Source organism: Caretta caretta, chromosome 1 (assembly GCF_965140235.1).
Source record: "Caretta caretta isolate rCarCar2 chromosome 1, rCarCar1.hap1, whole genome shotgun sequence".
Taxonomy (NCBI): domain Eukaryota; kingdom Metazoa; phylum Chordata; order Testudines; family Cheloniidae; genus Caretta; species Caretta caretta.
In genome coordinates, this window is record NC_134206.1 from 266,030,539 (window position 1) to 266,046,375 (window position 15,837).

Genomic DNA, 15,837 nt, shown 5'->3' on the forward strand with positions numbered 1-15,837 from the left:
AGCATTGAGAGTGGTGGTTCTCCCTTCCGGGGCCATAGAGACAGGATTACTGTTATTGTTTGACCCCAGTTTCTGGCCCTGTTCAGGTCTAAGCTGTGTTACGTGGGAGTTGAAAAAAAGCATGAAACTCAATTTCTCACTGTGTTAGTCACTCACAAGAAGGGATGGAAGCCAGAGTATGAAGCAGCAATGTGGGAGGCCATAGCCATGGACACACAGAGGGAACTGATCTGGTACTTGACTCCTGGTCAAGCCATCATGCCCAGCAAATCCCATCATCCAGCTGGGATGCTCCTTAAAATTACAACAGTCACTCCTGCACGTCTGTTAGTGCCATGCAAAGGGAGCATTAAGTGCACGCTTGCCTGCATGTTCACACACACACACACACACACACACACCCTGCAAAGCAGAGTCCAGCACCTTCAGGAGAGAAAGAGAAGCGAAAGGGGAGGGTGAGAGAATAGATGGAATGAGAGCAGTAGAAAAAGGGAAGGCAACAGTGGGAAAGAGTGAGAAAGGGATGAAAAAGAGAGACAAGAGAAGAACATAAATGGAGCTGGTTGAGTATTTTCTGTCAAAATGTCTTTTTCACTGGAAAATGACTTTTTCAACAAAATGGAAAATTTAATTAAAAATGACAATTTTCGTCAAACATTTTCAGGTTTTTCTCAGAAAAAAATTGATTTGTTTTAAACTGCAAAATTGGGAATTTTGGTTGCTGAAAACCTACATAATTTAGTTTTACTTTTAGAACAAAAGCCTGAAAAAAGTTTCAAAGAAAAATTTCGACAAAATTAAAAAAAAGTTTCATTTTCATCAACATTTTTCACAGGGGAAAACAAAACAGTTGTTTCCCAGCATGCTCTCAATATAAGAGAGAGGGACAAGGAGAGAAAACAGACATCTGGGCCAGTTGGAGGCAGACAGAGAACTGGGAATGAGCAGTGGGTGTGGGAGGAGAGTCTGGTGCCAACATACTGCAGCTGCTTATATCCCCAAGGCTGCTCCAGCCTGCAGGAAGCTGCTGACCATGTTTAACCTCAGTATTTGTGTGCCAGAGCCAGTCCCTGCAGGGAGGAGGAGATGACAACCCAAATATTAAAAAATCGTTAGTCCAGCCTCAAAAAATTATGAGATTGTCTTAAAAATCATGAGGATACTAGAAAAATATATTTCAGCTTCTTTTTCTTTGTCTTCTGGTTTCAGACCCTTTAGGTTACACCCAGGTCACATTTTCAAGCTTTTCTCCACAACCGTGAAAGTAGGGACTTACTGACATTTTTTAAAGAAAGCTGAGATTCTCACACAGGGTATGTCTACACTGCAATTAGACACCTGCAGCTGGCCCGTGCCAGCTGACACAGGTTCACAGGGCTCAGGCCAAGGGGCTGTTTAATTGCAGTGTAAACATTCCAGCTTGGGCTGCAGCTTGAGCTCTGGGACCCACCCAACTTGCAGGGTCCTAGAGCCCAGGCTGCAGCCCGATCCCGGACATCTACCCTGCAGTTAAGCAGCCCCTTAGCCCGAGCCCCACAAGCCCAAGTCAGCTGTTGCAGTTTTTTAATGGCAGTGTAGACATGCTTGTAATGGCCAACCTGCAAGATGTGACGCTTCAAAGAAAACACCAAGGCACAGATCTTCAGAGTATTTAAGTCAATATCTTTGTAAATCTGGACTTAGTTATGGTGAGACCTGTGACACTTGCTAGAGTTGGCAATACTGCCAGTATTTGATGCACCTCTGACATTGCATTCAGGCCAGGCAGAAGGTGGGCTCAGCCCAGCACTGCACTCCCTTCATGATATTTGACATAATGCAGTATGACTGAGCAATGCAATCGTACATGAGGTTGCCACAGGCCTGAACTAAGTGGGTAGTTGCCTCGGATGCCACACTTAATCGGGCACTGGAATCGCACTGCGATGCTATGGTAACTCATCAACAGTCCAGTCTTGAACTGTTCTTCTGCACCAGGAGTTTCTGCTCAGTTGCTTTACCCTCTCAGAGAGTTCCCTGTTCTTGTTCAGCCGGCCATTTGGGTCCCAGATGTGCCCCAGAATCCTTTCTATCAATAGGTGCAGCATCACCTTTTAAACACCACTGTAGCTACTTCAAAGGTTACTGGGTAAGTCTGGAAGGTAGAGATACCTGCTTCAGAAATACAACACTCTCTCTCCCACTCTTCTCTCTCTAATGTTATGTTTGTGTCCTTCTCCTCTTGCAATTTCTGTATCTCTTTTCATTCCACTCCCTGTTCTCAGAACAGTATACCCCTTCCTCTGTGCCTTGACCTCACTCCCTGGGCCAGATCCTTAGGTGGTGTAAATAAGCATATTCCCACTGAAGTCAATGGAGTTACATCAGCTGAAGATCTGGCCTTCTTCAAAATCATCTTCAGACTCACTGCTTTCATCTAGATCTCTGTAACTGCTCTCCTCTGAGGCCCGTGCACCTGATCATTAAAAGACATCCCAAATAAAAAACAAAGGTCTTTAAAAAAAAGTATGTTACAATCAGTGGAGTTATTCCAGAGTTTAATTTGGACCAATGTATGATCTGCTTCCCTTGTAAAATGTCCTCACAAAATGTTGTATTCCCCTTGTCTTCTCTATCACACCCCTACCTGCCTCTTCTGTCACTCCATTCATCCACAGGCCTAACCTCTCTACTCCAGTGCAGGGGCACCCAGAAGACCTAGCTGTTACCTTAGCCCATGGGCTATAATAGTGGCAGTGGGCTACTCAACTACTTTGCCCCAAGCTACTAGATTGTTGGAGATGAGGGAGGATTCCTTTTCCCCACATTCCCTTCCCAACTCAGAAAACCGACTTGGGCCTTCCGTTAGGAGCATGTCATGGTTATAACGTTTCTTTAAATCTTCCCCTAGATGCAGCCTCAATAAAGCCAGGATCAAAGGTCTTGGAGACGTGGTTGCCATCCTCCAAGGACGAATGCCTCATGATTGGTGCCTTGAGTCTGTGACGTCACCTGCGGGCAGACTATTTCTGGAGAATGAGTTGCGTCTTTGAGAGATTTTTCTAATCAGGCTGGAGGAAGGTAATTTAATGATTTCCGAGAGAAGCTCTCAGCACTGTAAGTTTTCCCTACAACCTCTGTGTACCCCAGACTGATGGTGGGGAGGGAGGGTGGGAGGAAAGAGAGAAACTGAGCTGAGAAAAGTCTAATGAAACCACTGGGGAATTGTTTGGAGTTTTGTGTCTGGAAGAGACAGTTTTTCATTTCTTAGGTAATGTTTTGCTCTGTCTCTTACCTTAGTATAAGGTGGGGTGACCAGCTGAAACTGACAAAATATCGGGACACTTGGGGGAAGCTACAAAAAAGAAAGTGGCCGGAGTGGTGTTGCCAAAGCAAAAAAAGCAACAAAACAACAACAACAACAGCAACAAAAAAGGCGGCTGGAGTAAATGGAAATCTTGCACGAATAGTCAGCCTACCTATAAGAGGCTGGTTAGTTTGGAAGCAGCTTCTTCCTTAGTGTTTTTCTTGGTGACTGTTTGGTTTGGACTGTTGCTTGGCTGTTGTGGAATTCATCTGAGTCTTGGTGTGGCAGGCACTGGCAGGGCATTGCTGTAAAATGTGTACAGTCTGGTAAAGACACTACTGGAGTCCAGGCCTCAGCTGCTGTTTACAAGGTACTGCTGAAACCCCAGGAGGTATTTGAAGGGTTCTGCTCACACAGGTAGATACCCCCTTCCCCAGTCTGGTAATAAACCCTTTCTCTCTGTAACTGTCTGTCTTCCAAGCTCACCATTTCACCTTAGCAGGATGGGATGGGATTTCCTAGGATTCCCATCAAGGAGGGGGCTGCAGGACTTCAGTTCTACTTAGAACTAGCTTAAAAGCTGACTCTCTTTTTAAGTGTATCCTTTTTTGTTTCTGTTTGGTCTTGAAACCATTGCTAGAGAAAAGAGTCTGAGAGCTCAGAGCAGTAGGTTACAGGCATCAGCAGTGGCCGAGGCTGGAAATATTCATTACATCCCCAATTCAAACAACTGGCACTGGAGCTGTGGGTCTTCTCTCCATTCAGCCACAGTTATGTCTGATACTGGATACAAAGTTCTCTAGCTAGAGCACTGCTGCAAGGAAGATCACTGCTGCAGCACACATGGGGACCATAGCTGAGATGGTGAGGACATCACCACCTGGAATAAAACAGCGAGAGCATTTCTACCTGGAGACGGTGTGTGTTTCCAGGGCATTATTGCGAGGAAGATCACAACCCACCTGGGACATTTTGGGGGCTGCACTGCAGATCCCAGCACACATGCAGTAGTGCGTGTCTGACCTTCCCAGGGCACGGACCCGAGGAAGGTCACAGCCCACATGGGGAATCTGTTTGATGTTGCTATAAAGAAGATCATGTCAGATGTCTATTTCGCCTGTCAGGGAAATTTTCCATAGAGGATCAGAGATTAAAGCTGTGAAGGGGGTGGATTAAAGAGCAGCTATTTGTCACTAGTACTCAAGCCTCCTTAAGTGCATTGGAAGCACAAGGTAGGATGTCATCTGCCAGCACTGGGATAAGAACATCACTGTGGACAGATTGTATTAGGTAAAATTAGTGTTCAGACGCAAGCAAGGCTATTACGCAAATGGATTAAATCCTGGGCCAAGTAGAGATCCTGTCAGAGCCAATTAGATAACACTGTGTGAGGGAGGGCAGAGGATGTGAAGGAACATTCAGTTGTCCAGCAACCTTCACTGGGAAAGGACAGGAATCCACAGCTACTGGCTCTGTCAGTTCTCTCACCCTGGGACTATCTTTCACTGTCTGGCAGTGACATTAGTGGCAGGGGAGCTGTGGCAAAGCCTCTGGAACGTATTGAGAGGTAAGGCGCCAGAGAACTCAAAGAGGTGCCATAGAAAAAGATCAAATCTAGTAGGAGTTTGGCAGGCACCTAAGTATTGGGGTGACGGGGACCATCTGAGTACATAGATAAATGGATAGAGAGGGTTTCAAAACACAAGCGGAAGGCTGTGTTGTGTGTTTCCCCTACTTCTGTGAGTCTTGGGCTGCAGCCCCACTCAGTGGTCCTGCATGGTTCCGGAGGAGTTGGTCACAGAGGACAAGAATTGGTGCAGCTCTTGTGTCCATGAGAATTGGTCTCCACTGCAAGAACAGAGACATCTTTGCCTGTGTGTGGATGGAAATTAACTCTCACTGGCCTGTCAGTGTAATGGCAGCACACTGATGTTGTGCTGTCTGGTGCCGAGCTTGAGATGAAGGAAGTATGAACTCTCCCAACACTGAGGCTACTTCCTACCCAAAAGCTCTGTGCTCTTTCCCAAGGCACCATCAAGATGTGGAGATGGGTAGGGAGAACAGGAGTAATGAAGGTGCTGAGGGGAAGAGAGAACTGTAATTCCTTAACCCTCTTGAATCCCATGTCTCCCCCTCTCTCTTACATCTCCTAAGGTCCCTTCCAACCCTGTGATTCTGTGACTCTGTGACATCGGTGCAGACGAGAAATAGGATGTAGTATGGTTTTGTCTTGAGCTTTCTCCCACCATATACCAGGTGGAGGTGGCTGAAACATCACTTAGGAGTGGGGTGGAGGAAAGGCTCTGAATCCCACAGACGGAGCCCTCCTATTATCTGCTTCTCTTCCTGAGCTCGGGGCCAAGGGGTCTTTGAGGGACTGGAGGCCGCTGCCTCTCAAAGGCGTTATGATCTGGAAGGAGTGTGGTGTTAGCACCAGCCTGGTGTCTGCTGAAACAGGGAGTGATCTCACTGACAGATGTTAGCCCCGCTGCCTCTCCGGTTTCCTGATGTCAGTATCCAAGCTTAAAAATCTCAGTCAGCCATTTTTACCATCATGTCACATTTCGTGGCCAGGATAGGAGGCAGCCAGCACAGTATCTGGGTCTGTCAAAGTGGATCAAAGCTGGTTAGAGATGTTCTCTGGATATGGATTACACATTTCTGTTGCCCTGTGCCTCTAGTACTCCAGGAGGGTGTCTACATCATTGGAACTGTGTACTACCCCTTGATTATTATTGTTCTTGAGAATAGTGCACAATGCTTTAACCGCAAGTGTAGGCAGGTATAACCCATGCACGATGCTTAATTTTTATGCTTAAAGCTCTACATTTCTTAGAGCAAAGCAGCAGGGTTTAAAAAAATTTTTGTCAATTCTTTAAATAACACATTCTCAGAAAGGAAAGATGGTCTTGTGGCTAAGAAAATAGGGACCAAACTCCCTACTAGTGTAAATTAGCACAATTCCATTTACTTCGTCAGTGAATTTGGCCCTAAACTGAGATTCAGGAGATCTAGGTATAATTCTTGGCTCTGACACAAACTTACTCTGTGACCTTGGACAAATCACTTAATCTCTGTATCTCAGCTTCTCTTCTATAAAATGTAGTTTCCCCACTCTGCAGGGTTGTTGTGAGGATAAATCCATAAATTCCTGGGAGATGCTCAGATACTATGGTGACAGGATTCATATAGGTAACAAGACAGATACATAACTAGATTTACTGTGACTAGGTTTGTGATCAAATTGAGTGTATAGCAAGTGTGCCTTGGAAGATTATGGATATACTGTAGGCAGCAAGGCTAGTGCATATACATTTCAAACTATTCCTGGCTGTCACTGCAAACTCTACTGTCTGTTATTTCACTTGGGATGGCTTTCACCGTTCAGTCTCTCGTGTATTAGTGTATGGAAAGATGTAGCTATTGAGGTATTCATAGAGTGTTCAGCACTTAGGTATCTGAGCACCTTGTATGGAACACTCTTATTTCAAAGTATGTGGTGTATCAACACACATGCACACGTTAAAATGGAATTGCTAAGAATATATTTTTTGCTCCTCAGGCTGTCCCCCCTGACCTTTCCAGATTTTGTTTAAAGGAAAGAATTACAGCAAGTGCAGGCACTGATGAGGGGCAAGAAGCCCTCTCATTCCATGGTTGTCAATGATCTAAAAATATTCTCAGCTCTTTGGTGGCTTTTATAGGCTGGTGATTAGAAAGATCTCATCTCTGCAGACTGTAGCGTCATCACAGAGGGTGGGGGAGGGAAAGAGGATATTTGGAGGATTATACTAAAGTTACTGTGGTGACATAAAGGGATTTGACGTCAGTACTGAGACCATGAAGCTAATTCCAACACTTGTTAGCATGAACTTTCAGTAAGTGAACCAACAGAAATGCTTTAGGACAGGAGTTACATGATGAACGCAAAGAAGGGAAGTATGTGACTTCAGGAAGGGAGAAAGATGGACAATGGCCTTTTCCATGGGTGCACATAGGAGTGGAGCTGAGGGTAAAATGAGTAAACAGAGTTTACTCCCTTCTCCTTTGGAGAATATGGAATGTATTGTAGGCTAGTTTATCCACTTTTTTTTTTAACCAGTATACCACTGGGTGCTCTTGAACAATGTGCAATGAGCTGCATCAGACTTAATGAAGGGATGGTGACACCATGGGACACAGGTGTGAGGGATCCATGTCCTATAGGGTGTAGAACCACAGGACCCTCAGATACCAAAGCAGCAAAAGAGAATGTATGTCCTCTATGTGCCAGCAATTGAATTCATATCCTTTCCAGTCCACCATCCACTAGGGGATGACAGTGACCAAATGGTTCCTTGGCACTTTTACAATCTGCTGAACAGATGTACAGATTTGAGAACCACACAGTGTTAATTACTTAGCCTTGTTCCTGGATTTCCTTTTTACGATATGGAATTGTGGCCTGATCCATATGCAGCAATAGAGTATGCAAAACCGTTGTTCATGACACTTAAAATCATCAAAATTGGAGATGGACAATGTCTATTGGGCCATCTCACCCATTCACACTCTCCCACATCCTAGTCAATGAAGGATTGTTTCCTAAAATATATTCTCCACTGGTCCAGTTTAAAACATCTTGGGAAAAACTATTTCCCTAGGAGGCTAATAGTCCATATTGCCTAGATATTCTGTAATGATTATAAACATTTTCTTATGGTGATGTGGCACCCAGTAGGTAAATACTAAATCTGCAAATAAAAATATAGGCCTTACCAGAGTAGGACAAACCAATTGTCTAGCTCCATTAGTACTAGTCTTCCTGCTCCCCCAGAACAGATTACTGGACTTTCTGCTCTAGCAACCTGTCTCCAACATTAACCAGTAATGCATGTTTCAGAAGCAGGGGTAACCATCTGTCTGCAGGTCACTGTGCAATATCCTGCTATGGGGATAAATGTCTCTCTGCCCCCAGCTGGTGTCCCCATGGCTTGGAGACTGAGAACTTGCCATTTTTATCCAAGCAAGTGTGACTGCAGATGCTGTTCTGATTCTTATACTGTACATAAGAACGGCCATACTGGGTCAGTCTAAAGGTCCATCTAGCCCAGTATCCTGTCTTCTGACAGTGGCCAATGCCAGGTGCCCCAGAGGGAATGAACAGAACAGGTACTCATCAAGTGATCCCTGTCACTCATCCCAGCTTCTAGCAAACAGAGGCTCGGGACACCAAACCTGCCCATCCTGGCTGTTGAATCTCCATCCAGGCTCTGGTCAAAGTTATAGTCCTTTCTTCCTCCTCTGGTTGATGGTATCTAGAAGTCATAAGTTGAGCACTCTCCTTCCATTTCATTATCTGCATTTGTCTTACAGACAGGAAGATTTGAAAGAGTACCTCGTGCATACAGCAACCCAAGAATGAGCGACGCCAATACCCTCAACACCACAGAAGTGGCAACTGGTCCCACCACACCACGCAAGGGACCTCCCAAGTTCAAGCAAAGGCAGACAAGACAGTTCAAAAGCAAGCCCCCAAAGAAAGGAGTAAAAGGGTAAGAGCACTAATGAGAGCTCCAGGGAGTGGTATGTCCCTTCCCATATATTAGGTGAAGCAGTGAGGAGATCTGATACACCTTCTCATATCTGGGAGCTTTCAGATGATCTCTGCATGAATAGAACATGAAAAGGCAAGATACATTCTCATAGGGAGGAAATCATGCCAGAAGTGACACTTCCCCCATATGAGTCCGACAAGAGAGTTGCACCAAATTCTCCATGGAACCCATTAGGCCAAACCAGGAAACACTTGTATTATACTCTTGTGTCACTCCCTTTTAGTGTTGCCAATCCAGTAATTAAAGATTAATCTTTAATTAAAGATTATGTCATGTGATTATGTCCAGGAATTCATCCAATCAAAATTGGCAACCCTACGTCCCCTTGGCAGTGAGGAACTTCTTGTGAGCTGTTCACTCCTCTGCTGCTAATCTTTTGTCCTTTGTCCCTGTAATTTAGCAAAATCCTCGTTGAACTATTCCCTTTTCTCAGGTGCTGATCCAATCTCCCTTCAGTTAGGAAAGACCCTGTGTGAGGTAATACTTCTCTTTTGGTTCTGTTCCAGTCTCACCTCTCCTCTGTTGTCCTTTCTCACAGGTTTGGAGATGACATTCCAGGTATGGAGGGACTTGGAACAGGTAAGTCATATTTAATATTGCTCTTCAGATGCCTTTAAAGTATTTCTGTTACAAAAACATAGAATCATGGGGCTAGAAGGGACAGCAAGGGTGATCTAGTCTAACCTCCTGACAAGATGCAGGATTTGTTGTGTCTAAACCCTACAAGACAGATGGACAATCAGCCTTCATGCTTCAGGGCTTAAGATGATTGCTTACTATGGTCAGGTATAAATTTCATTTTTGTCCTTCCATAATGTAGCACTGCACAAGTGGCCAAGGTGCCTTGTGAGTGTTCCAGCCTCCCTTCCTTGTAATCTTCTATCAGCTGTGGAATTAGGCAAATACTATGAAAAATTTATGTCTGTTTGAATTTTTAAATGGATTCACTTGGCTGTGAATGGGCTCACTTGTGTTTTGCTTTCTGCAAATATTCTAGCAAATTACTTCACTGGCAGGAAAGTTCACAGAAACAGTTACTTTAATGCCAGTAATGCAAGAAAATCACAGAAAGTGAATTTCAAATTGCTAATTGTTAGCATTCTCACCAGATTCCTTATTCTAAGAGTTACACTCATCCACCCGGTGACAAGAAATGTGTCATGTGATCTGTCCAATCAAAACAGCTCAGATTTCAAACATCAGACACAGCCCAATAATCTACACACCTAGAACAGTGTGCCAAGATTATTCAGCAAATAGTGTCAGATAACAAAAGTATTCAAGAAAATCACAATCTGGTTATAAAAACAAACAAACGGGGAAGCAAAATTAATCAGAAGTTTTTAAGTGAGCTATTCAAATAGCTCTAGTTATCAGTTGCTGAAGGTGAGATACAAGACTGCATGGACTATGTTTTTTTTTCTGGTGCAGCAAGAGGTGAGATGCCACATGAGAACCATTGATCTAGTTCAGTGTAGCGGGAGGCAGGAGTCTGCCCACTCTTACCCTGATGGGGTGGGGAAATATTGTCCCTCACCTCTCTGCCTAGTCTTTGAATAGAGGCCCATTTTCCTTTCTCCTTCACCTAGCACTATTTCTTTAATAAAGCAGCCTGCCCATCCCTATAGGACAGAAGAATCAATCAGGTATACCGAGCTTGTGCTGAGCTTGTCAAGTTTCACTCTCTGTCTTGCAGATATCACAGTGATCTGTCCATGGGAGGCTTTCAGCCATCTGGAACTGCATGAGCTGGCGCAGTTTGGTATCATCTAAGTCACCAGAATGGTGTCTTCCAAGGTTCCAGAATGGTCTTCTTCACCATTGACACTTATTTTCGGCCCTTCCATCCACCTGCCGAGATTCTGTTGAGCACGTGCAGGGTGGCTTCATGAAATTCACCTAGTCCTAAACAATTCCTTCTCAGATTAACTTGGCAAGAAGTTATCAGGGACCCTGAATATTCACCAGGCCTCGTCTGATGAAACTACTGGAAATGTTTAAACATCTCTGTAAAATATCCTCTCTTCCCCCTGGAGTATTCATGTGTGTGAAGTCTCACCTGTATCCCCTGACTCCTGGGATGCTGTATGTATGAATTTTCACCCTATATCCCCTGCTCTGAGTTTCCTGAGATACTGTCTGTATGTGCCTATTTGAAGTCTTATCCTGTATTCCCACCCTTGACCCTATGAAATCTAACTCTGAATTAAACCTATCCGCCACTCTCGGGACACTCTCAGGCTTTCCATGTGTATGTGAAGTCCAACAGATGTGGATGATATTCCCATGATATCTGAGCCAGCAATCAATTGCTCTGTGTATATTCATAGAGAACAGAGTCCTCAGAGTCACCTATCCACCTTTCATTAGGAAGGAGAACCTGGAGTCTCTCATGTGAGCTCTGCATAGGGAATCTGCCACTAAAATTCACCTCACAGCCATAGAACAGAAGGGCTTGGGAATACTACATCTTCCCTATATTATCCACAGGTTAGTGGAGTAGTCATTAGATTTCTGTTGTCCAATAAGGACAGCTGACAGCCTGAATGTTCAAGATCACTAGCTAAATCTATCACAGCACTCACCCCTCTGCTATCCTGCGAGGTTGCCATTCTGATCAAGTGACTCTCAGAGTGATATAAACGTTCATATCCTATAAGTAGAAATCCCTTCCTGTTCCTGGTACAAGCTGGTCCTCATGTAAATATGGTATCTGCCAGTTGTTGGTTAAGAAAATGGAGAAGCATTGCAATCATCACTTGACAGTGACATATAGCACATTAAGGGTATGTCTACACTGTAACGTAGGCCTATGCATGAACCTTGGCTCAAGCCTAACCCCCCAGTGTACACTGCAATTGCGCTAATCCAGGGCTCGGACCCAGGGTCCCAGACCCTGCAGGGCTGGAGGAGTTAAGCTGTAACCCAGGGTGCGACCCTATTGCTTTGCAATGTTGACAGAGCCCCGCTTGTCTCGGGTCCTGGAGTCAGCTGGAAGTATCCCACAATTCCATGGGACAACTTCCTTGGTCCTCTCTATCCCAACCATCTGCAGTCCACTCTCGTGAAAATGGCAAACGGCAGCAGCTCAGGTCAGTGTTAACCCATTCTCTTCTGATCACTGATCTGCAAGCACACTGTCAGAGGGCCTCCTGGGCTCGCAATGGAAAACAAACTGAACAAGCCTTTTGCAAAGTGACCTGCTTCCTGGTAACGTGCAGGGTAGGCAGTAAAGTTTTCCCACAGTGCACCATGGTCCTAGGGCTAGAAAAGCCACATTTCAGAGGGTGGAGGTGCTAGGGACTCTGGGATATGGTTACTAAGACCTGGGTCTGCGCACTGCAGTGTGGACGCCAGAGTCCTACGCTTGAGCCTGGGTTAGAAAAATCTTAATATAAGGTAAAAATATAATGTAGCCGCTCAAGCCTAGAGGTCCCTCGCACAGGCAGCCGACTCAAGGTAGACATATCCTAAGGCATGGGCTGTGTACCAGCCAGATTTAGGTCAGTCCTTCTAGTACAGGGCAGGTTTAGCACAAGCTGGAGTCCTACTTACCTCCTTCTCCCTCACATTCAGCATACAGTAGCCCTCCCCCCGCCCCCATCCCCTGTCCCCGCCCACATCACTCCATCCCTATCAACCATGGAATGTGAAGCATTTTCTTTCCGTGCCCTTCTCCAGTTCAAGCTTTGCAGATTGCATGTGTTGAAGTTGAACTCCAGATCTCAGAGGTTGGTGCAGCAAGTTGGGGTGCAGGTGGAAGAGAACAACTGGGAGTAGGCAGAAGGAGAGTAGTTCTACTTAACCTTATGGATCTATCTCTTGATCTCTGGCAGCCTTTGTCCTTGTTGGGCTGGTGAATGGTGTTGCATTTAGCCACACTCAGAATTGTGCAGAGAATGGGCAAGAATATTCCCTTCCCCTCTTGCATTAAGAAAGGATTTTAATTTTGTTCAGAGTCAAGGGACAAGTGGTTTTTATTGTCTGATACTCATAAAAGAGGATGTCATCTTTCTAATCATTGTGGTGAGCTTCATTCAAATTTACCTTTCCATGGTTTACACTGCATGTGTCAAACTAATGATTTCTATATATATCTCCATTCTTACTTGAAAATGTTTAGCAAATATGTGTAAAGTTTAAAATCAATTTACGCAAAGATTTGTTACAAATACATGGCTGCATCATCATCACCAGCTACTGTGAGGATCTTTAATCCAAAAAAACAAGACTCATCACTTTAAAGATAAAGGAATATGCTCATTAGCTGTCAGTTGTACTGCTTTTATTTTCAATAGGCCAGTCACTAGAAGGCAGTACATAGTACACAAACAGGAAACACATTACAGCAATGTAACCATTACAAGTACAAGTTGCGTGTCAACTGGCGAACTACATCACAAGACTACTTCATACTGGGTTCCGGGAAGTCGGTGGACACAAGCCCGCCCACTGGTAAAGCGCCCTCCTGCAGCCCATGGGGAGGATCCACTGGGCCCGGGACTCAAATAATTGCATGGGACAATGGAAAAATAACAGGGATAAGTGTGAGGGTCAAAGGTAGGAAACCTGTGGGGGACACAGAGCAGAGAACCCTGGACAGCACCACTGCTCCTCAAAGGTGTCAAGGGAGCCAGTGGACGCTGCCCAGAGGAACTCTGCCCAGATGTGTGAACAGAGGGAGGATCGAAAGTAGGCCCCACAGTTGCAGGAAACCCCCTCAACCAATCACAGGACTACTTGTTAGGCAGATACCATCTATAACCTTTGTTTTTCATGCACTGTTGCTCCTCGTTTCTTGCACCCTTCGCTCCTTTTACAGCTCTTCCTCTTTCTCAAAATCTTCTCTGTGCAGGTCTGATTTGTATTTAGCTTTTAAATATGAGTGACTTATTTCATTTATCTTCAGTCATACTTAATAGCCTTTGGTTTTTTGATTAAATAAGGATGTCAGTTTTCTTGTGCTTTCTCTCACCTTAAATTGCTCCATTTATATGACCCTTATCTCTCCCTCTCAGAGTCTGACCCTCTCTTATAATTTGTCTGGGAAAAGGCCTATTGGTTCCACTTTCTGGATCACACAGAGAAGTGTGATCATTGCTTCTCTCATCAGTGTACTTAATTAGGAACATAACAAAAGGACTGAGCATTAGAGTAGCCCTTGAGCTCCCATTTTTGTCCCAGGTTGAGACATGACCTTGTGACATTGGGACTGTTCTCTGCCAGCAAACACTGGGGCATTCTCAAAGTTCCCTCTTTCTAAAGGCGTCCAGAGATTGGGACATTCTAGTGAACATCAAGGTATTGATATAGTTTCTCCTCTGAACCCTGTGTTGGTACATTCCCTTCTGCCATAAGAGTATTGCTAGGTTTCCTCTTCAAAGGAGTCCAAAATCAATACATTCCCTGCTAGCTCCCATACCTGGCTGAAGTCCTGTTTTGCAGGGGCTTTGGGGCAGCTGCTGTTGGTCTTAGGTTGTTTTTTTTTTTGGGGGGGGGGGGTTAAGATGATAATTGTTCCTTTCATTTTAAGGAGTTTTAAGATTTATGAAAGGAATTTTAAAACATGTTCTCTTTTGGTCTTTAAAAAAAGAGAGAACAAGAGAGCCCCTGCAATCTTAATTTTCAGAAGAAGCTGTGAGAGTTGTCAATGTTGCAAGGAAAAAAATATATGTAAAAAAACCTTATGAAATACTACTGCAGCATGTACACATTGTAACAGATTATTCTTTGTTCTTTTACTATTAAAATTGTTTTTAAAATCCTGAAGAGATGGTCTGAAATTACTTTTAACAATAGACACATCATGTTTTCACTAGAAGCATTTCATGCTATTTCCTTCACCTCTGGCCAGATCGGACTGGGACAGAAGGAGCCTTTTAGAAACACTCCATCACTGCCCCCACCTCCCATCCCCCCTTGAAAGAAGGCAAGTTATTTTCTGAGCTATTGTTGCCATGTAGCCAATAAGCGACAGAGTTCAGTTATGACATCATTTGAGAAGCAAATCTACATTCTCCTCTGTTTGTGCTGCTACTGGGGAGATAATACTTAGTCACCGATTCCTGTGACAGGCCACTGTCAGTGGAATCGATAACAAGCAGGAGTGGGATTTAGCCCATATTTTCTGGAACATCATAGCCTACATTTTCTGTAACTTATGGGCCAGCACCTCAGGTGGAGTAGCTCCAGCATAGCTCCATGGATATAGCCTTGAAGCTGTTCGCAAACTCTTTATATGTTTCCCAACTCACTAATCCAAAACATATTTCAATAGCCCTTTTACTTCTAAATTCAAGAACTCTCGAAGCTCAACACTAAGCAGCCCCATGATGACAAATCAATGTGTGAACAACCTAGTGCATAAGAGTCACTCTACAGTAACAACCCAGTCTGGATAGGCCATCTCTCATGAATCACCCTATAAAATACCCTAGGGTACATACACGTGACGGGGGAGATGTGACAGTTGAATAAATGAGCAGATTTCCATATTACCAACACAAGTATTCATAAATCATGAGCCAGACCCCCACAAAATCATGAGATGGGCTTAAAAATCCAAATATTTTTTAAAATAATAAATATTGGGTTATGTTTCTGAGCTTTAGGGTGCCTTTGCTATACACGTTACACTTTTTCTCCCCAACCCTTCAAGGCTGGAAACTTACACATACACACACAAACAAAAAATTAAATGAAACTGAGATTCTCTAGTAATCACCTGACTCCAGCAGCTGGGGCTTTAAGAAAATCACCAAATGTCACAGAAGTCGGCAACACTGGCAAACTTTCAATCATTCATCCTATGTAACAGTAAAAAAAAAAAAAAAAGGTTTAGAAAATTTGAAATGTAATGCCCTCTTTCTGAAGACTGCCTCCTTTCCCAGCTTCATACCTGTAACTAGGTTCCTGACACACTGATCACATTCACCACCCTCTCAGAAGATGCTC

At 44.2% G+C, this 15,837-nt stretch overlaps 1 protein-coding gene across 3 annotated transcripts in view; it reads left to right on the forward strand.

The window, feature by feature from the left end:
* The window catches only part of PDE6H (phosphodiesterase 6H), a 25,150-nt gene extending 14,040 nt beyond the window's left edge, over nucleotides 1-11,110 (forward strand). For 2 of the 3 annotated variants that reach the window (XM_048835409.2, XM_048835408.2), the window contains exons 2-5: nucleotides 2,891-3,060; nucleotides 8,642-8,820; nucleotides 9,422-9,462; nucleotides 10,580-11,110. In XM_048835409.2, the coding sequence (XP_048691366.1) occupies nucleotides 8,687-8,820; nucleotides 9,422-9,462; nucleotides 10,580-10,656 (252 nt within the window). In that variant the 5' untranslated portion in view covers nucleotides 2,891-3,060; nucleotides 8,642-8,686 and the 3' untranslated portion in view covers nucleotides 10,657-11,110. Of the gene's footprint in view, nucleotides 1-2,890; nucleotides 3,061-4,722; nucleotides 4,854-8,641; nucleotides 8,821-9,421; nucleotides 9,463-10,579 lie in introns of those variants that run through there. The other variant, XM_048835410.2, reaches the window with a different exon arrangement.
* The last annotated feature ends 4,727 nt before the right edge of the window (nucleotides 11,111-15,837 follow it).